At 48.7% G+C, this 23,905-nt stretch overlaps 1 protein-coding gene across 5 annotated transcripts; it reads left to right on the forward strand.

Moving 5' to 3' along the window:
• The first annotated feature begins 2,799 nt into the window (after positions 1-2,799).
• Positions 2,800-23,383, forward strand: LOC138821492 (annexin A9-like). 5 transcript variants are annotated; one of them, XM_070013775.1, is made up of 17 exons: positions 2,800-3,685; positions 4,682-4,817; positions 6,532-6,774; positions 8,182-8,252; positions 8,355-8,456; positions 8,816-8,905; positions 10,029-10,125; positions 10,756-10,850; positions 11,177-11,290; positions 11,530-11,620; positions 12,775-12,854; positions 13,048-13,107; positions 14,616-14,700; positions 14,857-14,952; positions 15,050-15,108; positions 21,691-21,813; positions 22,969-23,382. In XM_070013775.1, the coding sequence occupies exons 6-17, from the start codon at positions 8,831-8,833 to the stop codon at positions 23,029-23,031; spliced, it is 1,038 nt and encodes a 345-aa protein (XP_069869876.1). In that variant the 5' UTR covers positions 2,800-3,685; positions 4,682-4,817; positions 6,532-6,774; positions 8,182-8,252; positions 8,355-8,456; positions 8,816-8,830; the 3' UTR covers positions 23,032-23,382. The 5 variants fall into 5 exon arrangements, with proteins under 5 accessions (XP_069869876.1, XP_069869877.1, XP_069869879.1 ...); XM_070013776.1 differs by lacking the exon at positions 2,800-3,685 and adding an exon at positions 4,550-4,572 and having other exon boundaries at positions 6,532-6,744; XM_070013778.1 differs by lacking the exons at positions 2,800-3,685; positions 4,682-4,817; positions 6,532-6,774 and having other exon boundaries at positions 7,915-8,252.
• Positions 23,384-23,905: the final 522 nt, after the last annotated feature.

Below are 23,905 nucleotides of genomic sequence, written 5' to 3' on the forward strand. Positions count from 1 at the left end.
CCTTCCTCCTCCTCCGGCCTCCCGCCGAGCTCAGGCCGGCCGAGTCCCAGCCCGGCACCGGAGAGAAAGGCCGCGGGCCGCCGAGGGTGGCGCGAGACTGGGCGTGGGCCGGCCGTCCAGGAGGGGAGGGGAGAGGGGGGCTGGGGGGAGGGGAGGAGAGAGAAGGTGGGAGGGGAGGAATGGGGAAGGGGAGTGGGGGGAAGAGGAGAGGGCAGGCTGGAGGGGAAAGAAGGGGGAGGGGAGGGGCTGCCGGGGCCGCGGGTTCCCCGCAGAGCTCGCCCCCCTCCCGACCCCCCCCCGCGGCCCGCCCACAGCAGTCTCGCCGCCCCTGGGGAGAGGACACCCCAGGAGGGCCGGCCGCTGTGGCTCGCGGCATGACGTGACAGGAGGAGCCGGGACAGGCGAGTTTGTTTAGAGAGAACTCTTACTCTTCCTTGCTTGTTTGTTGCCTCTCCCCCCCCCCCCCAAGTCCCCCTGTAAGTACTGGAGCTTGAACTCATTTGGCTTTTTTTGCACCAGGCTGGAGCTCCACCACTTGGGCCACACCTTCACTTCTGGCTTTTTGCTAGTTAGGTGGTTGGAGATAAGAGTCTCACAGGATGGGGCTGGGAAGGTGGCTCAGTGGTAGAGCGCTTGCCTTGCATGCATGAGGCCCTGGGTTTGATTCCTCAGCACCACATAAGCAAAGAGAAAAAAGCCATAAGTGGCGCTGTGGGTCAAGTGGTAGAGCGCTAGCCTTGAGCTTAAGAGCTGAGGGACAGCACCCAGGCCCAGAGTTCAGGCCCCACGAAGGACAAAAAACAAATTGGTGTTTTACTGCTGTCAGATGAAACACCGGTGACAGTGTCCTTCAAAATCTAGTCAAGGCCGGGCGCTGGTGGCTCACGCCTGTAATCCTAGCTACTCAGGAGGCTGAGATCTGAGGATCGCGGTTCCAAGCCAGCCCGGGCAGGAGAGACCGTGAGACTCCTATCTCCAATAAACCACCAGAAAACCGGAAGTGGCGCTGTGGCTCAAGTGGTAGAGCGCTCACCTTGAGCTGAAGAGCTGAGGAACAGCGCCCAGGCCCAGAGTTCAAGCCCCACGACCGACAAAAAAAAAAAAAAAGAAAAATCTAGTCAAGTCCAAGCTCTCTCCCATCCTCTGAGGAGGGTTTATCGTAATCACCTAACACCAGCCCCTACCCGTCCAAGGCTTTTCTTGGAGGGTAGAGAGGCAGAAGTTTGACTGACTTCAAACTGTTCATTTCCTCCTTGTACCAGGACATTCAGGAAATCAGTTGACCTGTCCTCTGCATCATCAGTCGCCCAGGGCCCTCTAGGCTTTTCAAACCTCAGGCCTACCTGATTTTTTTTTTCCAGTTCTCACCTATCTAGGCTGGGCCCGCCCATATCCCTTTAAACTCCTTCCCTGCTTAACCTGTGTTATGCTGCATAAAGTATGATACATTGTATCTTTCTACTGGCTTGTGACAGCCTTCCAATTCTCTTCAGTGTCCCCCTGGAGTCTTTGCTACTCACTAAGATGGGTTTTCCTAGTTTTATTTGTTTTTTGGGGGAGGGGGTTCGGTTGTGGGGCCTGAACTCTGGGCCTGGGCGCTGTCCCTCAGCTCTTCAGCTCAAGGCTAGCGCTCTACCACTTGAGCCACAGCGCCACTTCCAGCTTTTATTTTCTCTTTGCTTATGTGGTGCTGAGGAATCGAACCCAGGGCCTCAGGCATGCAAGGCAAGTGCTCTACCACTGAGCCACATTCCCAGCCCCCCATCCTGGAACTTTTGTGCTATTTATATCCCCTCTTTTAGCTTCTGGATCCTTTTCTCAAGTGGTTTTCATAGATACCACACTTTCCCATTGTTCCCTCTCTGTGTTTACTTAGGCAGTATTAGAGTTTGAACTCAGGACTTGATGCTTGCAAGGCAGATGGCTTTACCATTTGGGCCATGCCCCCAACCCTTTTGGCTGTATTTTATTGATTAGCTTGTTTATTTATTTTTTGGGGGGGGGTCCAGTCATGGGGCCTGAACTCTGGGCCTGGGCGCTGTCCCTCAGCTCTTCAGCTCAAGGCTAGCACTGTACCACTTGAGCCACAGTGCCACTTCCAGCTTTTTTCTTTTTGCTTATGTGGTGCTGAGGAATCAAACCCAGGGCCTCATGCATGCAAGGCAAGCGCTCTACCACTGAGCCACCTTCTCAGCCCCTAGCTTGTTTATTTAAGTATATTTATGTACCAGTCTTGCGGCATGAACTCAGGACCCGAGTGCTGCCCCTGAGCGTTTTTGCTCAAGGCTAACACTCTTATCACTTGAGCCACAGCTCCACTTCTGGCATTTTTGCATAGTAAATTGGAGATAAGAGTTTCCCACTTTCCTGCCTGGACCAGCTTCAAACCCAGATCCTCAGTTCTTAAGACATAATCCATCTGTGCGTGTTTTTGTTTTGTTTGGGGTCATGGGGCTTGAACTCAGGGCCTGGGCACTGACCCTGAGCATTTCCCACTCAAAGCTAGGGCTGTACCACTTTGAACCACAGTTCCACTTCCAGTTTTCTGGTGGTTAATTGGAGAGAAGAGTCTCACAGACTTTCCTGCCTGGGCTGGCTTTGAACCGCTATCCTCAGATCTCAGCTTCCTGAGTAGCATGACAGGCATGGGGCACTGGCAATGGGCTCTGTGGCTGGTTTTGTTTGTTTTCTGTCCTGGGGTTTGAATTCAGGACCTCCTGCTTGCTAGGCTGGCACTCCACCACCTGAACCACACTTCTAGCTCAGCTTTCGTCATTTTTTGAGTAGGGTCTTGCTTCTTGCTGGGAGAGGGCAAGCTGGACAAATACCTTACTATTTATACTTTCTCCATAGTTAAGCTGACAGGAGTACACCATTGCTTGCAGCTCTGAAATTTTGCCCTGGTTATCCTCAAAACTATGATCCTCCTGATCTTAAGTCTCCTAAGTAGCTAAGATTACAGGCATGAGCCACTGTACCTGTCTAGAAATAGCTTTTGTGGGTTTTTTGTTTTATGCTTGCTCTGTAGACACTCTACTTCCAGTTCCAAAATGTTTAAATACTTACTTGCAAAGACCGAAGACTGATGAACTTTTTTAATTATAGCAGTGAGGAGATGGGGGCAGGAGGATAATGAAGGCCTGAGAATTAAAAACAATGTACCCCTCCCCCAGGAGACAATGGATAAAGTGGATAGAGAAGGGAAAACTGGACCTTAGCCAGCATTAGGACCATGTTATTCCTGCACTGTCTTGGCTAGACCAGGAGATTCTGATCACCATCTCCCCTCCCCCAGACTGGCATGCCCATGCCCATAGTGCCTCAAGTACAGCCTGCCTTGTAGTGACTCACTTCCTTCTGTATGGGCTGATGAGGTGTCCCAAGGCAGAGGACAAGCCCTAAGGACCAGAGTTTAGATAGCTGAGTAAGCTCCTGGGCCAGGCCAACACAGGGACCTCAATTCTGAAAGGTGGGCCTTATATGTAACACAGAAACTGTTGGGCAAGGAGGAGAAGTTTCCTGACAAGGTAACATAGGACAGAACTCTGTATATCCTGACATCATGTAATGCAAAAGTATGGGTAGAAAAGCAATATGGGGATTAAGGGTATACAAGTTTTCCTGATTCAACTAACAGTTGAGTATTCCACTAAGAGGGACTGAAAACCAGCCGTGTCCTCAAGGGGTGAGATATCATCAAGAAGGAATTGGGAAATTGGGTTCTATTCTAGCAACATAGCCTTGGGAAATCACACGCCTTCCTTGAATCAGTAATTAAGGAGAGCAGATTAGATAATCTCTTAGATATAAGATTTCAAACCAAGCTTGAAATCCTCTAATTTAGAGCGTGGGGTGGAAGGTGAATCAGAAAGCCTCCTTCTGCTCCTGGTATTAAGCAAAACAAAACCCACAAGCAAAAGGAGTGATGTGGGGATGTGGCTTAGAGGTACAGTACTTGCCTAGCATGCATGAAACCTTGGGTTCAATTCCTCAGTTCCACATAAACAGAAAGTGGCACTGTGGCTCAAGTGGTAGAGTGCTAGTCTTGAGCGAAAAGAATCTCAGGAACAGTGCCCTGAGTTCAAGTTCAAGTTCCCCAGAACTAGAAAATAAAAATAAAGTAAATAAAGGGAATGAGTTTCCGTCCTAGTATCAGCAGAGCCACTAAAATTGCATCACACACACACACACACACACACACACACACACACACACACACACACACACACACACACACACACACACACACACACACACACCTCCTGCTCTTCAGCCACAAGACTTCACTTCTGCCACGTGATTGGGCTTCTGTGTACCTTCTCCAGATTTCAGAGTGTAGTTTGCTGGGGTTTTTGTTTGTTGTTTTTGTCAGTCCTGTGGGCTGGAAGTCAGGTCCCTGGCCCAGTCTCTGGGCTCTTTTGCTCAAGACTAGCACTCTACCACTTGAACTTCAGCACCATTTCTGGTTTTCTTGAGGTTAATTGGAGAAAAGGGTCTCACAGACTTTCCTGGCCTGGCTAGCCTCGACTTATGATCCTCAGATTTCAGCCTCCTGAGTAGCTAGGATTATAGGTATGGCCTACCAGCACCAAGCGATAGCTTGCAGTTTTGCCAGGAATTGCTTAGAAAGGTTTGGACTGGGCAACCAGGTACCCTTACCCTTCCTTCTTTTTCTCCCAAGCCTGTTGGGCATGTACAGCTAGAAGAGCTTCTGAAGAGTTCCAAAACCCAGGGCATGGAGACTATGGCTGTATTGTAGTCAGCCAGCGTCACTGCAGTCTTTGCATGTATCCAGAGGTCTGCCTCATGTGGATGCGGTAAGTAGAAATCTACCTGAAGCTCTTCTGACTCTATCTACCCACCAGGGCCATGTCCTTAGGAGTCTGCACTTCTCAACAAGTTGGCAGAAAGAGCCCTTTGATATCTGGGGGAGGAGCCAGAGATCTCAGGCAGCTTGTAGTGCAGGACTCCATATTCTTGGTGGTTGGTGGTGTCCTCTTGTGGCCATATTGGGGGATTGCAAAGAGGAAGTTGCAGAAGAGGGCTAAGGTAGGACATGTAGTAGGACAAGTAGTAATAAGCTATCATTATAAAATAATGTTGTAACAATACTTATTGTTATATATTAGTCAACATTTTGACACCCGTACTTAATACTCTGTACCTAGAACTTTTCTTAAGTGTATTTGGGTGGGGAAGGAGATGCTGAGGATAGAGTCCAGGACCTCACCCAGCTAGGCAGACAATTAACTGCTCTGTCACTGAGCTTCCTGCCTACCTACCCATGTGTACTTAGTTAATTTTCACAACAATCCAGAATGTAAACACTACTATGTTTTGTTTACTATTTTTATTAGCATACATGACGGGCACACAAGGAGTTCATTTTAATAATTCCATAGATACTATGTGCTTTGAGTAAGTTCACCCTCTTTTTCAAACAGTGTTTGGTGGACTTCCTTGTATATTTGTGTGTGTGTGTGTGTGTGTGTGTGTGTGTGTCTAATGTACTTATGCCCGCTTTACTCCCTAGAAGTATCTCCTTTCTACCTTTCCTCTGATCACCCCTAAGCAGTCCCCCATTTATACTCATGTCACATTATTATTATTATCACCATCATTGTCATTTTAGGTCTAGAGTGAAAACGTGATACTTGGCCTTTTTTTTTTTTGTCAGTCGTGGGGCTTGAACTCTGGGCTTGGGCACTGTCCCTGTGCTCTTCAGCTCAAGGCCAGTGCTCTGCCACTTGAGCCACAGCACCACTTTCCATTTTCTGGTGGTTTTACAGGAGATAAGAGTCTCACAGACTTTTCTGCCCAGGCTGGCTTTGATCTGAGATCCTCATATCTCAGCCTCCTGAGTAGCTAGGATTACAGGCGTGAGCCACCAACGTCCAGCTATACTCCGCCTTTTTAGTTTGACTTATTTCACTCACCAGAATGATCTCCAGTGCCATCCATTTTCCTGAAAATGTCATAGTTTTGTTCTTTTTTTTTTCCCGTCGTGGGGCTTGAACTCTGTGCCTGGGCACTATTCCTCAGCTCTTCAGCTCAAGGCTAGCGCTCTACCACTTGAGCCACAGTGCCACTTCCAGTTTTCTGGTGGTTTATTGGCCTCCGGGTGCTGGTGGCTCATAGCTACTCAGGAGGCTGAGATCTGAGAATCTCGGTTCAAAGCCAGCCCCGGGCAGGAAACTCTGTGAAACTCTTATATCCAATAAACCACCAGAAAACCGGGAGTGGCGCTGTAGCTCAAGTGGTAGAGAGCTATCCTTGAGCTGAAGAGCTGAGGGACAGCACCCAGGCCCAGAGTTCAAGATCCACGACTGACAAAAGAAAAAAAAAAAAGAATCTCATGGCCTTTCCTGCCCAGGCTGCCTTTGAACTTCGATCCTCAGATCTCAGCCTCCTGAGTAGCGAGGATTACAGTCGTGAGCCACCAGCACCCGGCCTAGTTTTGTTCTTGTTTATGTCTGAGGAACGCTCTATGGAACACTCTATATATACCACATTTTCTTTAATTCATTACAGGTCAGTAAGCACGTAGGCTGATTCCACAGCTTGGCTCCTGTGACTAGTGCTATGTACTATGACTGTTTTGAAGATGAGAAACTGAGCACAGAAAGGCTAACGTTCTTACCCAGCAACACACAGAGATCAGAACTCTGGCTTGCCAAGTTTGGCTCCAGCACTTCTGCTTCTGGCCACCATGCTAAGACTCAGTCGCGCTTTCCATGTTGCCAGGTAAAACACAGGACACCCAGCTAACACCAGGTAAACATAAGGCAGAAATCTATTACATGAAATATTTGAGTCACACCGACAATCATTCATTGTTTATCTGAAATTCTAATTTAACTGGGTGTCCTGTATTTTTGTTTGCTCACCCTAACACCTCTCATTTACAAGGTAGTTTTGTCTGCCACATGCTATTACACACATTATCTCATTTATTCCTCCTAGGAAACCTGTCCTTAGATGCCCGGGCATATCTCCCAAGCTCAGTCTCTTCCCCAATAGAGCCATTTAGCGGGCTCCAATGACTTAAGTGGATAGAACCTTACAATTGGCGGAGCCTGGGCTTGAACCCATGCCTGCTGGCTCCAGGTTTACCATTTTAATACAAAAGAAAAATGAAAAGTAACTAGTTACCTTGGAAATCTTTCTTAGTGGTGTTTCCCCAGGCTGGGATGTTCTTGTGTGGTGACTGTGGAAGCACTGTAAATCCCTCTTTTAGGGATACAGGAAAACCAGGAGCAGCCTCCTGGTCTGGGCAATTAGCAGAGGCGTGAAGACAAGTAATGCCGGTTCCATGCCAGGCAAGAAGGAGAATGCCTTGAACCCCTAGAGGGTTGAGGCTGGAGCCACCGCTCAGGCCTCCTGAGGCTCCACAAGACTTTCACCTGCTGCTCTGTGCCCTGAGCCACCTTGAACACAGGTGCTGAGTTTGCATCACCAGCAGCAGAAACATCTAGAGAGCCCCAGCAGCCAAAAGGCAACTGGAAGAATCTAAAAAAACCAGGGCCCAGGGAGCTTTATCCTTCTTTATCCATGGCCTTTGGAAGCAGGATGCTCCCACGAGCATGCAGGAAACACCCTGCACATTTTTCTCTCCTGACTCTGCCCATCCCACCCCTGATTACCTAGGCCCTTCCTTCTTCAGATATAAACAGTCCCCTGTCTTCCCCACCCAGGCTGGCTGGCTTTCATAAGGCAGTCATCAAGGAAGTTTCTAGGCTGGGACCCCCCTGTGGGGTACAGGCTGGGGTGCCCTACTGGTATGTGCCCTAACTGGTTTTTCTCTATCAATCTTGAAATCGGCCCCGAGCTTGTCTGACCTGCCCCCCCAGGGAGCTGGAGCCAGAGGCAGAGCTGGGTCAGAAGCTAGACTTCAGGCTTCTGAGGTCCCACCTGGCCCCACAGGGAAACCAATGCACAAAGCCTCCTGTGTCCGGCTGAGCTGCCCAGAGTCAGGCTGAGTTCACTTGCGTGGGTTAAGGCCCAGTTCCTGGGAGGAGAGATGCTAGGCAGAGAGGTGTTTGTATGTGGACCGGGTACTGCCTGGTCCTCTCCCACAGCTGGGAGGGGCCAACGCCTAAAACAACAGCTGGGTTGGTCTACAAGAGAGGTCATCTGACCAGCTGCTCAGCCGAGACTGCCCACGCCCCCTTCTTCTACCAGGCTACACACCAGCTGGTGCCCACACAGGCAAGCCACTAGGCCACCACCATACCTACCTCTAGCTCCATTGGGTAAGTGCTGGCCCGCAGGTGTGGGAGAGGGGCTTGTGGATGACTTGGAGAGGGGGAAATGTTTTCCTTCCCCAGATTGAGAAGCTCTGCTGTCTTGTTCAGGGACCCATGTCCCCACAAGGACACATCCATCAGCTCAGAGATTGCACCTGCTGACCTGAAGACCCCAGCCTGAGATTCCTAGGGAGAAAGGCAGACAAGCAGGTAGGCAACTTGGTGGCCAGGGGTTGGGGGCTTACCTGTGGGAGGGAGGCACGAGTCGGAGCTGTCTCCTCTCCCGTGTGCTGAATTGAGCCACATCCCCTGAACTCCTCTGCACTGCCCTGGGACCTGGAAGGACTTAGACCTCAGAAGGAAGCACCACCTCTGGCTAAGGACTGAAAAGTCTTGGGTCCAAGTCTTTCTGGTCAGTGCTTGCTGCCTAAGGAGGGTGACAGGTGGGGAAAGTGGGAAGTTCCCTCTTATCCTCCCCCCCCCGCCCCCCGGAGTCTACATGAGGAGGGCAGTCATGGTAGCCCCAAGGAGGAGATTCACCTCAACTCATCCCCGTTTCCTTCCTTAAGGAAGTCGGTTGTACAATGTCTGTGAGCAGCGACAGTATGGGACACTCCGTGACGCGAGAGATACTCAGCTACCTGGGCCTTGCCAACAAGGTAGAGACTGCTGGAATTTTAGGAACTTATCTATCTAAATAATATTTATGGGGGCCCAGGGCTTTATGTGTGTCAGGCAAGAGCTCTACCCCGGAGATAAATGCTCCAGAACCAGGATCTTGTACTAGCTAGACAGGTGCTCTACCCTTGAGCCAAGCTCCTAGGCCCAGGATTTTTCCTTTCTTTCTTCCTTCCTTGTCTGCCTCTCTCCCTCCCTCCCTCCCTCCGTCCCTCCCTCCCTCCCTTCCTTCCTTCCTTCCTTCATCTCTTGTCTCTTTTGCCAGTGCAGTGGCGGTGTGGGGGGGGGGAGGGGGAGAGAGGTAAGGGACACTTTTTTTTTTGGTTGGTCGTGGGGCCTGAACTCTGGGCCTGGGCGCTGTCCCTCAGCTCTTCAGCTCAAGGCTAGCGCTCTACCACTTGAGCCACAGAGCCACTTGCAGTTTTCTGAGTGGTTTATTGGAGATAGTCTTAGGGACTTTACCTGCTCAGGCTGGCTTTGAACCATGATCCTCAGATCTCAGTCTCCTGAGTAGCTAGTATTACAGGCTTGAGCCACTGGCACCCGTCAGTAAGGGACACTTTTTTTTTGGTTGGTCATGGGGCTTGGGTGCTGTCCCTCAGCTCTTCAGCTCAAGGCTAGTGCTCTACCACTTGAGCCACAGTGCCACTTCCCATTGGTTTTCTAGTGGTTTTTATTGGAGATAAAAGTCTCATGGACTTTCTTGCCCAGGCTGGCTTCGAACCGTGATCCTCAGATCTCAGCCTCCTGTGAGACTTTTTTTAATTAATTAATTAATTAATTAATTTTTTGGGTCCCGTCATGGGGCCTGAACTCTGGGCCTGGGTGCTGTCCCTCAGCTCTTCAGCTCAAGGCTAGTGCTCTACCACTTGAGCCACAGCGCCACTTCCGGCTTTTTTCTTTTTGCTTATGTGTTGCTGAGGAATCGAACCCAGGGCCTCATGCATGCAAGGCAAGCGCTTTACCACTGACCCACCTTTCCAGCCCCTCCAGGATTGTTTTTAATGTGCTAACTCAGGGGCTATGAGTGGAGAACCTTCCTGAGGTTGTGCCAAGGGGAGCCATTGAGCAATACTCCCTCTTAATTGTGTCGTGTTCTTACAGACTGCCGCTTGGGGAACCCTGGGTACTCTCAGGACCTTCTTAAGCTTCAGTGTGGATAAGGATGTGCAGAGGCTGCTGAAGGCCATTACTGGCCAAGGTGAGCCCTCTTCTTCTACAATTAGGAATGACCTTTTACAAGCTAATCTATAGACCTAAGAGGAGCCAGAAAGTTAAAATTGCTAGTTGCATGGGAGTGTGTGTGTATGTATGTCTGTGCACATGCATTCATGTGTGTGCACATGTACACTTCTGCTGGCCCTAGAGTTTGAACTCAGGGCCTGAGCACTGTCCCTGAGCTTTAGTGCTCAAGGCTAGCACTCTACCATTTGAGCCATAGCTCCACTTCTGGTTTTTGGATGGTTAATTGGAGATAAGAGTTTGGACTTTCCTGCCTGGGCTGGCTTTGCAGGTTGATCCTCAGATCTCAGCCTTCTGAGTTGCTAGGATTACAAGCGTGAGCCTCTGGTGCCACATTTAGGAGCCACCAGTGCCCTGGAATTTTTTTTTTAATCGTCACATCAGATTACTTTGGCTTGAATTTGGGTAAAATTTCCATGCCATTTTGGCAGTTTGTTTGCATTTTCTTTTGAGAGCCAATGGAAGTAGGGGGGAAGTCACCCTGACTTCTTTCCTTCCCAGGCCTTTTTAGGCCTTGTTCTCTGCTCTGGGGTGTAGGGGATCCCCCTACAGAGCCCCTGGTGATAGCCTGGCTCTCCCCTCGGTCCAGGTGTGGACCATGGCGCCATTGTTGATGTCCTAACAAATCGGAGCAGAGAGCAAAGACAGCTCATTTCTCGAGCCTTCCAGGAACGAACCCAACAGGTGAGACCATTCACTCTGGCCTCCCAGGAACAGAGGACTAGAGTGAGGACCCGCGGCGGGGATTTGGGGTGCAGCAGCAACTGCTCCCTAAGCTAGCCCCTGCATTCTGGCTAAACGGGAAGCTGATGCTTGAAATAAAATGAAAACTAGCCAGATCTCTCTCCCCTCCCTCTCTCTCTCTCTCTCTCTCTCTCTCTCTCTCTCTCTACACACACACACACACACACACACACACACACTCACACACACACACACACACACACACACTCTTCTGGAGTTCTCCTCCTGAACCCCACTGCCTCTGCCATGGGGGGCATTTATTTCAGGACCTGCTGAAGTCACTGCAGGCCGCGCTCTCAGGCAACCTGGAGAGGATCGTGGTGGCTCTGCTGCAGCCCCCAGCCCAATTTGATGCCCAGGAATTGAGGACAGCCTTGAAGGTAGCAGGAGAGGACACTGGCTGAGGTGTCCAAGGATCAAGGACACCACTGAGGGAAGGAGAGGGCCCACTCCTTGGGCTTTGCCCACTCCAGAGGGTGGACTTGGTGCCTATCCTCCTAACCACCCCGAGTGACTCAGGGTGGACAGTAGCCCGTGTCTGCTGTCTGCCTTTCCATCTGCCATCTTGCTGTGCTACTGACCTGGTCCAGTCTCAGATCAGCCTCCTCATTTCTTATAGGCCTCAGGTTCTGCTGAGGATGTAGCCATGGAAATTCTTGCCACCCGAGCTCCAGCCAGGCTGCAGGAGTGCCTGGCAGTCTACAAACACAGTAAGAATTCAAGAGGGGGTCACAAGAGAGGGAGAGGGGTCCACAGGACAGTCCATTCCTCTCCAGTACTTCCCTTCAGCTGAGCCATCTGAGAACCCGGATGACCAAGTTCCATTCCCTCAAGCTCTCTCCCCTGCCAGGGCCTCAGTTTTCCCAGAGGAAACAACCAGATGTTGTCATTAAAGACAAAGAAACAAAGATAAACTATCCTAGTCTGAGACTTCAGGGCAGATTGGAAAAGTAATAACAATGTTAAACTCCTGAACAGTTTCAAAGGGACTCTTGTCACCCCCGTAGCCCCAGGGGTCAACCTTATGCCTCCCTGAAGCCTGGGGGTAAGGTGGGGCCTTTAAGTCTTGGATGTCACCTTTCAGGCCCAAGAAGCTGGCCCTGCCCGGTTGCCACAAACAGGCCTTACCCTCTAATTTGTAACTAGCTTTTTTCCTCTTTTTTTTTTTTTTTTTGATGCTGGTACTGTTCCTGCTTCAGCCTCCTGAGTAGCTAGCATGGCAGATATGAGCCACAGGTGCCTGGGTCCCATCTCTTCTTACCATTTTACTCCTTTATCTTGCTTTCCCCAATCTTGGCCTATGTTTTTAATTCCTTCCTTCCTTCCTTCTTTCCTTCCTTCCTTCCTTCCTTCCTTCCCTCCTTCTTCCTCCTCTTTCTCTTCATGGTGCTGAGGATAGAACTCAAGATCTTAGCATGTGCCAGACAAGTATTCTGGCACTGAGCTATACCCCCAGCCCATGCTTTCCTCGTTTTCCTTCAGTTCCTCCTTTTCTTGTTCTTCTACACTGTGTCCTATCTCCACCACTGGGAATCGGATGGAGGGCTAGGCCCTAGCCATCTGTCTTCACGGGATCCATTTCCCCAGCCGGACACCACTGCAATGATGGATGCTTCCTGCTGGGAGGAGAAGGAATGAGGCCACGCCCACCTCACAGCTTTGGGGTGCTTTTTGAGTGGTCAGACTGGCACTTGTGTCAGACATCCTGGGAATGAACAGCCATTAGGTTATTACCAGTGGAAATAGCCAGGATGGCAGGACACAGTGGGTCAGAGACGCAACCCGTCACGGGGAACTCTACTCTCTCTATTCTGAGGGGAGGGAGAAATCAGGAGGGATCAGAGAGCTCCTGTCCCCACGGCAGATTTCCAGGTGGAGGTTGAGGCGGACATCAAGTGTAACACCTGTGGCATGTTGCAGGACCTGCTCCTGGCTCTGGCCAAGGTGAGGACCGGCTTGAGAAGGAAGGGAGTTTCACACCTCCGATCTGGGGATGGGCGAGAGAGCAGTGGGCACGGCTGGCAGGTGATGGACAAGCAAAGGCTTTAGGGAGGCCAGGGTCTGGTTTGTCCATCTGGAGATGAAAAGTAAGAGCTGCCTCTCACAAAGTCTTCCTAAGAACAGTGTCTCCTTGCAGGGAGGCCGGGAGAGCTACTCTGGAATCATCGACTACAATCTGGCAGAACAGGACGTCCAGGTGAGCCAGGGGCTTGGGAGAGTGTGCACAGCGCCCCTCCACCATTGCATCTTTGGGCCTAGAACCATCTACCTGTCTGCCCTGTCAACTCGTTTCTGCTGCAGGAGGTGTCTCGCCCCCCCTTCCCCTTCCCCTCTGCTGCTGACACACTCCTCGGGAGGACTCTGGGGTCAAGGAAGCTTCCCTAGATCTTGTCTTAGGGATTGGAAATTATTTAATTCCTCAGAACAAGGATTTTCCCAAATCAAGGGATAGAGTTGCAAATATAGGGCCTCTCTCAACAAACGATGCCAAGCACCTGGGGCTCACACCTGTAATCCTACTCAGGAGGCTGAGATCTGAAAATCATGGTTTGAAGCAGCCCCGGTAGGAAAGTCTGTGAGACCTTTATCTCTAATTAAACAGCAAAAAGCTGGAAGTAGCGCTGTGGCTCAAGTGGTAGAGCTCTAGCCTTGAGAAAACAAGAAACAGACAAACAACTCAGGGACAGCACACAGTCCTGGAGATCAAACTGGCACCAAAACCAACTCACCACTATGTTGAAAATAAACTATACAACTTATGAATGGGTCTAAGAGGGAAAAACTGGGAGAGAGCAAGAGAAGAGGTGACATTGTCCCAAAAGAAACATACTCAGGGGCTGGGAATGTGGCTTATGGTAGAGTCCTTGTCTCAAATGGGTGAAGCCCTGGGTTTGATTCCTCAGTACCCACATACACAGAAAAGGCCACAGAGACAGTGACCAGGCCCTTAGTTCAAGCTCCAGGACTGGCAAAAATACAAAAAAAACCCTAAAAAACCCTACTTAGTACCTACTTATATAACAGTAACCCCTCTGTACATCAACTTGATTGATTGATGATTGATTGATTGATTGATTTTCGTAGGGCTTGAACTCAGGGCTTGGACCCTGTCTCTGAGCTCTTTTGCTCAAGGCTAGCACTTTACCACTTTGAGCCACAGCTCCACTTCCAGTTTTCTGGTGATTTATTGGCGATGAGTCTGGGCTAGCTTCAAACTGCGGTGCTCAGATCTTAGCTTCCTGAGTAGCTAGGATTATGGGCATAAGCGATCAGCACCAGGCTACATCACCTTAATAATAATAATAAATTAAAATTGAAATTTTAAAAAACTTAAAGGTGCTGGGCGCTGGTGGCTCACACCTGTAATCCTAGCTACTCAGGAGGCTGAGATCTGAGGATCTCGGTTCAAAGCCAGCCTGGGCAGGAGAGACCGTGAGACTCCCATCTCCAATAAAACCACCAGAAAGCTGGAAGTGGCGCTGTAGCTCAAGTGGTAGAGCGCTCGCCTTAAGCTGAAGAGCTGAGGGACAGCGCCCAGGCCCAGAGTTCAAGCCCCACAGCCGACCAAAAAAAAAAAAACAAAAACTTAAAGGTGAAAAAAAAATTACCCTTTCACTCCCAATCCACTTCCATCACGCTGGAACAGCAGCACCCCAAGGGAAAGATCCCGCTTCACTTCTAGCTGAGTCCCTCCTCTCTCCCCAGGCACTACAGCAGTCTGCAAAGCCCAGCACAGAAGACCCATGGATCCTAATCTTCACCCAGCGCAATCCTGAGCACCTTGTTCGAGGTACACACAGCCTTCTTGAACGCTCCCTTCCCCCCAACCCCAGCTTTCTCTAACGATGAGTTAGGCTGAGGAGAATGAGGGCAGAAGGGATGGGATCATCTTTCTCTGTGATAATTAATTCTCCTTCCCTTCAATTGGTTTTCCTCACCTCACAAGTGTTTGATCAGTACCAGCGGTGCACTGGGCAAGAGGTGGAGGAAGCAATCAGGAAGCATTTCCACGAAGGTGCCCAGGCGGCCCTGCTCAGCCTAGGTAGGGAGCAGCTGTGGATGTGTGGGCAGGGTTCTCTGCTGGGATGGGGAGCTGGGGCTCTGACAGTGGCCCTCCATCCTTCCCTCTTTGCTTCCAGCCTCCGTGATCAGGAACACTCCACTGTACTTTGCAGACAAACTTCAGTTAGCCCTGCAGGTGAGAGGTATACTCCTTTTCCCTCCTATGGAAAGAGATTTTTCCAGGTTGTTTAGAACATTTTTGCATGTGTGTGTGTGTGTGTGTGTGTGTGTGAGAGAGAGAGAGAGAGAGAGAGAGAGAGAGAGAGAGAAAGCCTGGCCACTGTCCCTTAGCTTTTTGTTCTGTTCAAGTCGGGTGTTGGGGGCTGGGAATGTGGCTCAGTGGTAGAGTGTTTGCCTAGCATACATGAAGCCCTGGGTTCAATTCCTCGGTACCACATAAACAGAAAAAGTTGGAGTGGCACTGTGGCTCAAGTGGCAGAACATTAGCCTTGAGTACAGAGAGGCTTAGGGACAGTGCCCAGGCCATGAGTTCAAGCCCCAGGACTGGTAAAAACAAAAAACAACCACAATAAAAAGATCAAATGCTAGGCACCAGTGGCTCATGCCTATAATCCTATCTACTGAGGTGGCTGAGATCTGATGATCACGGTTCAAAGCCAGCCCACGCAGGAAAGTCCATGAGACTCATATCTCCAATTAACCAACAGAAAATCAGAAGTGGTGCTGTGGCTCAAGTGGTAGAGCACTCACTTTGAGCTGAAGAGCTGAGGAACAGCTCCGAGGCCCAGAGTTCAAGCCCCATAACACAACCAGCAAAAAAAAAAAATGAGTCTGGTGTTGTACCACTTAAACCACAACTCCACTTCTGGCTTTTTGCTAGTTAATTGGAGCTAAGAGTCTTAGATCTCAGCCTCCTGAGTAGCTAGAGTAACAGACATGATCTATGGTGCCTGGCTTGGAACAATCTCTTATGCACTTTATAAACCTATTGTAGCTCTCTTACAGTGTTTACACACTGTCTTGTCAAGCACAGAGGAGTAAGTTGTCATTAGAATTGAGCGATGCCCATGAGGGCACTGAAGCTAAAGTGTTGGTATTGTGAATGTCTAGAGGATCAAATATAGATATGAATTTGCTTTGTAAGACAGTGCCTTGTCCATCATCAGATGTCAGAGGTCGTGGCAATAAATCTAGCAATAGTGTTAACGGCAAGAACCAATGCTTCTTAGGTGCTCATTGTGTGCCAAGGCCTATCAGTATGTGACATACCTCAATAATCCTCCAAGCCATTCTGCTTTCAGATGAGAAAACTGAGCACAAAGAGGTTAAGTACCTTGTCCAAAGCCACACAGCTAGTAAGCCATAACATACAGTTTCTGCCCTGTGCAAACTCCTTTGTCTTAAGTGCTTTTAGTACCTAGGGTACCTCTTCTTCAAATGTTACATTGGAGTCCATATTGGTGTTCTGAAACTGATGACCTTCACTAATCCAGCCATTTTGCCAGGTACTGATGGTTCATGCTGTGTAAACCTAGCTACTTAAGAAGCTGAGACCAGCCGGGCGCTGGTGGCTCATGCCTGTAATCCTAGCTACTCAGGAGGCTGAGATCTGAGGATCACGGTTCAAAGCCAGCCCAGGCAGGAAAGACTGTGAGACTCCTATCTCCAATAAACCACCAGAAAACCGGAAGTGGCGCTGTAGCTCAAGTGGTAGAGTGCTAGCCTTGAGCTGAAGAGCTGAAGGACAGTGCCCAGGCCCAGAGTTCAAGCCCCACGACCGACCAAAAAAAAAAAAAAAAAAAAGAAGCTGAGACCACCAGGAGCTGGTAGCTCATGCCTGTAATCCTAGTTACTTAGGAGGCTGAGATCTGAGGATTGTGGTTCAAAGCCAGCCTGGGCAGAAAAGTCCCTATGAGGCTTTTTTAAAAAATTAATTTTTTACTGTAAAGATACTATACAGGGGGCTGTGAAGGTGGCTCAGTGGTAGAGTGCTTGCCTTGCATGCCTGAGGCCCTGGGTTTGATTCCTCAGCACCACATAAGCAAAAAGAAAAAAGCTGGAAGTGGTGCTGTGGCTCAAGTGGTAGAGCACTAGCCTTGAGCTGAAGAACTGAGGGACAGCGCCCAGGCCCAGAGTTCAGGCCCCATGACCGGGCTCTCCCCCCCCCCCCCCCCCCCCCGCAAAAAAAAAAAAAAAAAGATACTATACAGAGAGGTTTCAATTACATGAGTAAGGTAACGAGTACATTTCCTAAGGAGCATTGTTTTTTTGTTTGTTTGTTTTTTGTTGTTCTTGGGTCCGGTCGTGGGGCCTGAACTCTGGGCCTGGGCGCTGTCCCTCAGCTCTTCAGCTCAAGGCTAGCTCTCTACCACTTGAGCCACAGCGCCATTTCTGGCTTTTTTTCTTTTTTTTGCTTATGCGGTTCTGAGGAATCGAACCCAGGGCCTCATGCATGCAAGGCAAGCGCTCTACCACTGAGCCACCTTCCCAGACCCCTAAGGAGCATTGTTACCCCCTCCTTTGTTCTTCCCCTACCATCCCTTCCCTCCCCATCTCTCCTAGTCTTCCCTCTCTTATCTCAAGTTAATCACTCAAAAACAGGAAGTAGAGTTATGGCTCAAAGTGGTAGAACACTAGCCTTGAGCAAAAGAGCTCAGGGACAGTGCCCAGGCCCTGAGTTCAAGCCCCAGTTCCAGCACAAAACAAGCAAACAAAAAAAGAATCCAGTCATTCTGTTGTATGAAGATCTTTGAAGTGTAAAATTGTGAACAAGAGGAGAGGGTGATCATTTTGTAGAGGGAATAGCTTTCTGTCTACTGTCTGAGAAGGCGTTGAAGACTATTCCAAACAGTCTATATAGTACTTGCTCCCTCACCCAGAGATTTCTATCTTCACAGAAGATTACTATACTTGCCCAAGAAAGCTTGGATCATTGTAATGAGTCAACATTGACACTCATTCAAAGAGCTATGGTTATCTGCCTAAATTCCTGTCATAAAAATAACTTGTGGGCTGGGAGTGTAGTTCAGTGCCAGAGTACTCTGTAGTACACTCATGTGCGTACACACATACACGTATGCCAGCATTCCATGATTTTTTTTTTCCAATCTGGGACTTAAACTCAGGGCCTGGGCACTGTCCCTGAGCTTCTTTTTGCTCAAAGCTAGCATTCTACTACTTGAACCACAGTGCCACTTCTGGCTTTTTCTGTTTATGTGGTAGTGAGAAATCAAATCCAGGGATTCATGCATGCTAGACAAGCATTCTACCACTAAGCCACATTCCCAGCCCCATTAGATAATTTTTGAGACTATTGGGATTATAGGACCTACATTCTTGGATGTAAATGTCAAGTTTATCGTTCAAGTTAGAAAAAAATATTGGACCATTTTTCTGAATTTCTTTTTTTTTTTTCTTGTTTTTCTTTTTTTTTTTGGTTGGTCGGGGGGCTTGAACTCTGGGCTTGGGTGCTGTCCCTATGCTCTTCAGCTCAAAGTGAGCGCTCTACTGCTTGAGCCCAGCACCACTTCTGGCTTTTTTGCCTATGTGGTGCTGAAGAATTGAACCCAGGGCCTCAGGCATGCAAGGCAAGCGCTCTACCACTGAGCCACCTCCCCAGCTCCCTGAATTTCTTTAAAAGGGAAAAAAAACAAGATCACCATACTCTCATAGTATTCTTTTCTGAGAGACTTTTCTGAGAGATTGTGACGAATTTTTGTTTAGAAAAATAACTTCTAGTGAAGGCTAACTTGGAACATGTTTAGATCAATCTGAACTCTTTTTTTGGTGGTACTGAGATTTAAGCTGAGGGCTTCATGCTGCGGGGCAGGTGCTCTACTGCTCGAGCCATGCCGCCACTCCATCTGAACTCTCAGTGAAGGTTCCCGGTGAAGGCCCTGGGGCATTATGAGATGCCAAGTATATTTTTAAGTGCTAAGACTAGAATTATGTTTAATATAGCTTTGGTGTAAAGAGTACTTGCACATCGGTGAGAATATTTAGTTAATGAATGGCTCTTGCCTCAGTTTTATACCTTTGTTAGTAGGATAAGATTGGGCTAAAGGAGCCAGACGTCCTGGCTCAGGCCTGTACTTCCAGCCCTGGGGAGGGTGAGGCAGGAAGACTGAATTCAAGGCTATCTTGGGCAACACAGTGAGACTCAGTCTAAAAAAAAAGAATTAGGAAGGAATGGAATGTATACTCAGGAACAATTGGCAGTCTTTATGACAACTGATGACTCATGAAAGTTAATGAAGTAGCCATGAAGTCCATGATAATTACTCCAGAAGAAATATAGGTTCATGCCTAAATAAGCCTATCTACTCAGGAAGCTGAGATCTGAGGATCATAGTTCAAGCCAGCTGGAACAAGATAAAGTCCATGAGATTCTTTTTTTTTTCTTTCTGCTTATGTGGTGCTGAGGAATCGAACCCAGAGCCTCATGCATGCAAGGCAAGCACTCTACCACTGAGCCACCTTACTAGCCACCCCCTTTTTTTGTTGTTGGTCATAGGACCTGAACTCTGGGCCTGGGCATTGTCCCTCAGCATTTCAGCTCAAGGCTAGCGCTCTACCACTTGAGCCACAGCGCCACTTCCAGCTTTTTCTGTGTATGTGGTGCTGAGGAATGGAACCCAGGACACCTAAGGCAAGCGCTCTACCACTGAGCCACCTTTCCAGCCCCAGTCCATGAGATTCTTATCTCCAATTAAAATATCAAAAAGCCAGAAGTAGAGCTGTGGCTTAAGTAGTACAGTGAGCAGTAAAGTTCAGAGTTCAAGTTAGGCCCTGAGTTCAAGTTTTAGAACCTGCACACATTCAAAACAATAACAACGAAATACAATGTTTTGTTTTTGTTTTTCCTGGTTGTAGGGCTTGAACTCAGGGCCTGGGTGCTGTCTTGAACTTCTTTTTGCTCTACCACTTGAGCCACAGTACTATTTCTTTTTTTCTTTTTTCTTTCTTTTTTTTTTTTTTGTCGGTCGTGGGGCTTGAACTCTGGGCCTGGGCGCTGTCCCTCAGCTCTTCAGCTCAAGGCTAGCGCTCTACCACTTGAGCTACAGCGCCACTTCCGGTTTTCTGGTGGTTTATTGGAGATAGGAGTCTCACGGTCTCTCCTGCCCGGGCTGGCTTTGAACCGCGATCCTCAGATCTCAGCCTCCTGAGTAGCTAGGATTACAGGCGTGAGCCACCAGCGCCCGGCTCCACAGTGCTATTTCTAGCTTTTGCTGGTTAGTTTATTGGCGATAAGAGTCTCATGGACTTTTTTGCCCAGGTTGGCTTCGAAGGGCAACCTCAGATCTCAGCCTCCTGAGTAGCTAGGATTATAGGTATGAGCCACCACCAGCCAATTCAAACCTTATTCTTTTTTAAAAAAATATATATAGGACTGGGAAGGTGGCTCAGTGGTAGAGCGCTTGCCTTGCATGCATGAGGCCCTGGGTTCGATTCTTCAGCATCACATAAGCAGAAAAAAAAAGCCGGAAGTGACACTGGCTCAAGTGGTAGAGCGCTAGCCTTGAGCTGAAATGCTGAGGGACAGCGCCCAGGCCCAGAGTTCAAGCCCCACTACCGGACCAGAAAAAAAAAATTTTTTTTTTCTATTATGGTTAAGTTATTACATAAAGTTCACAAATTTCATAGTATTGTGAGATAGTAATATTAGTTAAAGTCACAAACACATTCTAACCTTCATGGGACAAATTGTCATTATCATCCTAACCTTCATGGGACAAGTTGTCACTATCATGGTCTATAAAGCTTGTGAATTCTATGAGCTTTGACAATACAGCTATTTCTTCCGCATCTAGTGATGTGTACATTTCTTTCCTTTTGCTTAGTGTCAGCTGTTCCCTCTTTCCCTCTCATTCCCTCCCTCCCATTGCTGCCATTGAGTTGCTTAGTTTGTTTTCATCAATGTCCAGTGCAGCTGATGGGTCCCGCTGTTGTATGTTTTCCTGTTTCTCTCTGTTTCTGTGTCTTCCTTCCAGTTACCCTCAGATGTGTGCATATGTACCATATCTGTGTTCAGCAGCATGGGGTCATTTAGTAATGATATGACCAGATGAGTGGAGGTCCTTTGTTTCTTATCTCCTTATGTTTTGGATTTAACATCCACATATCAGGGACACCATGTGCCATTTGTCCCTTTGCTCTTGGCTTACCTCACTCAAAATGATTTTTTTCTAGTTCCATCCATTTCAAATGCCATTATTTTGTCCTTTCTAATGGCTGCATAATATTCCATTGTATATAGGTACCACAAATTTTGGATCCATTCATCTGTAGTGTGGCATCTGGGTTGTTTCCATATCTTGGCTATTGTGAACAGTGCTGCAATGAACATGGAGGTGCATGTGTCCTTGTATCCTGGCTTCTGTTGCTCAGGGTAGATGCTTACAACTGGTATGGCTGGGTTATAGGGGAGTTCTATATTTAGTTTTCTGAGGAACCTCCAGACTGCTTTTCAAAGTCAAACCTTATTCTTTTTTTTTTTTTTTTTTTTTTTTTTTGTCAGTCATGCGCCTGAACTCTGGGCCTGGGCGCTGTCCCTCAGCTCTTCAGCTCAAGGCTAGTGCTCTACCAGAGCCACAGCACCACTTCTGGCCTTTTCTGCTTATGTGGTGCTGAGGAATTGAACCCAGGGCCTCATGCATGCAAGGCAAGCGCTCTACCACTGAGCCTCCTTCCCAGCCCTCAAACCTTATTCTTAATGAAAATTTTACTGTCCACCCTAATCTGTTTCTTTCTTTCTCAGGAAACTGAGCCCAACTACCAAGTCCTCATGCGAATCCTTATCTCTCGAAGTGAGACTGACCTCCTAAGCATCCGAGCTGAGTTCAAGAAGAAATTTGGAAAGTCTTTGTATTCTTCTCTCCAGGTAAAACTTGTCTAGTTTGTAGTGTGAAGCCCCAGAGCCTCACTTCCTCTCCTTCATCTACCTTCCCTACCCACAGCTGACCATACTCACCATATAAAACATGAACAAGCCACTTGCCAGTGGCTCATGCCTGTAATCCTAGCTACTCAGGAGGCTAAGATCTGAGGATTGTGGTTCAAATTCAGCCTAGGCAGAAAAGTCCATGAGACTCTTATCTCCAATAAACCACTCAGAAAACTGGAAGTGGGGCTGTGGCTTAAGTGGAAGAGCACTAGCCTTGAGCTGAAGAGCTGAGGGACAGCGCCCAGGCCCAGAGTTCAGGCCCAAGACTGACCAAAAAAACAAAAAAAAAACCCAAAAAAACCCATGAACATTCAGTGAATTGAGTTCAGGACTACAAGCGCCAGAAGCATGCCCCCTCCGAGATGAGCTTGGCCCATGGTGGCAAAGAGCTTTCCTCCTTTTTTTTTTTTTGGTCGGTCGTGGGGTTTGAACTCTGGGCCTGAGTGCTGTCCCTCAGCTCTTCAGCTCAAGACTAGCACTCTACCACTTGAGCCACAGCGCCACTTCCGGCTTTTTCACTTATGTGGTGCTGAGGAATCGAACCCAGGGCCTCATGTATGCAAGGCAAGTACTCTACCACTGAGCCACCTTCTCAGCCCCTTTCCTTCTTTTTATTGTGCTAGTCCTGGTGCTTGCAGTTGGGGCTTGGGCAATGTCCCTAAGCATTTTTGCTCAAGGCTAGTGCCACCCCTAGGGCCATAGTTCTACCTCCCACTTTTTATTTATTTATTTTTGTCAGTCGTGGGGCCTGAACTCTGGCCTGGGCACTGTCCCTCAACCCTTCAGCTCAAGGCTAGCCCTCTACCACTTGAGCCACAGCACCACTTCCGGCTTTTTCGCTTATGTGGTGCTGAGGAATCGAACCCAGGGCCTCATGCATGCAAGGCAAGCACTTTACCACTGAGCCACCTTCCCAGCCCCTACTTCCACTTTTTGGGTAATTAATTGAAGAGTCTCACAGAATTTCTTTCCTGGGCTGACTTCAAACCACAATCCTCAGATTTCAGCCTCCTGAGTAGCTAGGATTACAGGCGTGAGCCTCCAACACCTGGCTGGCAGTAGGCTTTCTAACACTTCCTTCCTTGCTGACAGGACACAGTGAAAGGAGACTGCAGGTCAGCCCTACTGGCCTTGTGCAGAGCCGAAGACATCTGACACCTTCCGGCCCATCATCTTCACGTGACATTCAAAGACGAGCAATGCCTATGTTTGGCTGAGCCTGTGGGAGTCTAGCTGGGCCTCCGAATGGAATATTTTCACCCAGTACCACATACTCCATCTTCTCCTTGAAGCTATACATTTCTTTTAAGTCCCTTAAATTCCCTTATCTCAAAACTTTTTCCGTCCCTGAGTCTTTTACCTCTGTCTTGGGGTGGGGTAATAGGACCTCTTCCATAGTGTTTGCCCCATTCATCCTTCCCCTGTTTGGGCCAGTACATATTGCTTGTGCTTGATTTCTTTGGCAAACGTCACCATCGTTCATGGTCCTTGATTGAAGTTCAGGTGGAGCAGGACATGGACCAGGAAAGAGGCCTTGGGGCTGGAAGTACCTTTGATGTGATCTTAGCTCCTCAGCAAGGTATCCTGTTTTTGCCTCTGCGCACAATCCACCCTCTTGGGTCTCCCCTCACCCTTTGTATTCTCTCTCAGGAAATTTCAGGCAAGATAATTGAGGAACAAATACCAGAATGAGATCAGAGGTAGCTAAGCACCATCTAGATGAACTGGCAAGAAAGGAGAGAGTCAGTGCCAGGTGCCAGTAGCTCACACCCATAATCCTAGCTACTCAGAAGGGTAAGATCTGAGGATCCCGGTTCAAAGCCAACCTATGCAGGAAAGTCCATGAGACTTTTACCCCTAATTAACCACCTGAAGTGGAGCTGTGACTCAAAGTGGTAGAACTTGAGCACAAAAACTCAGGGACGTGGCCCAGGACCCACATGTGTGCTTGTACACGTGTGCATGCACAGAGAGAGAGACAGAGAGGGGGCAGGCTTTGGTTCCCCCTGCTGGCTCCATTGGAAATGAC

The sequence above is a fragment of the Dipodomys merriami genome, unplaced genomic scaffold, assembly GCF_024711535.1.
Source record: "Dipodomys merriami isolate MVZ:Mamm:240054 unplaced genomic scaffold, mDipMer1.0.p SCAF_92, whole genome shotgun sequence".
NCBI classification, from domain to species: domain Eukaryota; kingdom Metazoa; phylum Chordata; class Mammalia; order Rodentia; family Heteromyidae; genus Dipodomys; species Dipodomys merriami.

Coding starts and splice junctions, on each gene's coding strand:
- LOC138821492 (XM_070013775.1), top strand. CDS start 8,831: ATGTCTGTGAGCAGCGACAGTATGGGACACTCCGTGACGCGAGAGATA. Junction 13,108..14,615: donor TGGCAGAACAGGACGTCCAG/GTGAGCCAGGGG, acceptor CTCTCTCCCCAG/GCACTACAGCAGTCTGCAAA. Junction 14,953..15,049: donor GGCGGCCCTGCTCAGCCTAG/GTAGGGAGCAGC, acceptor CTTTGCTTCCAG/CCTCCGTGATCAGGAACACT.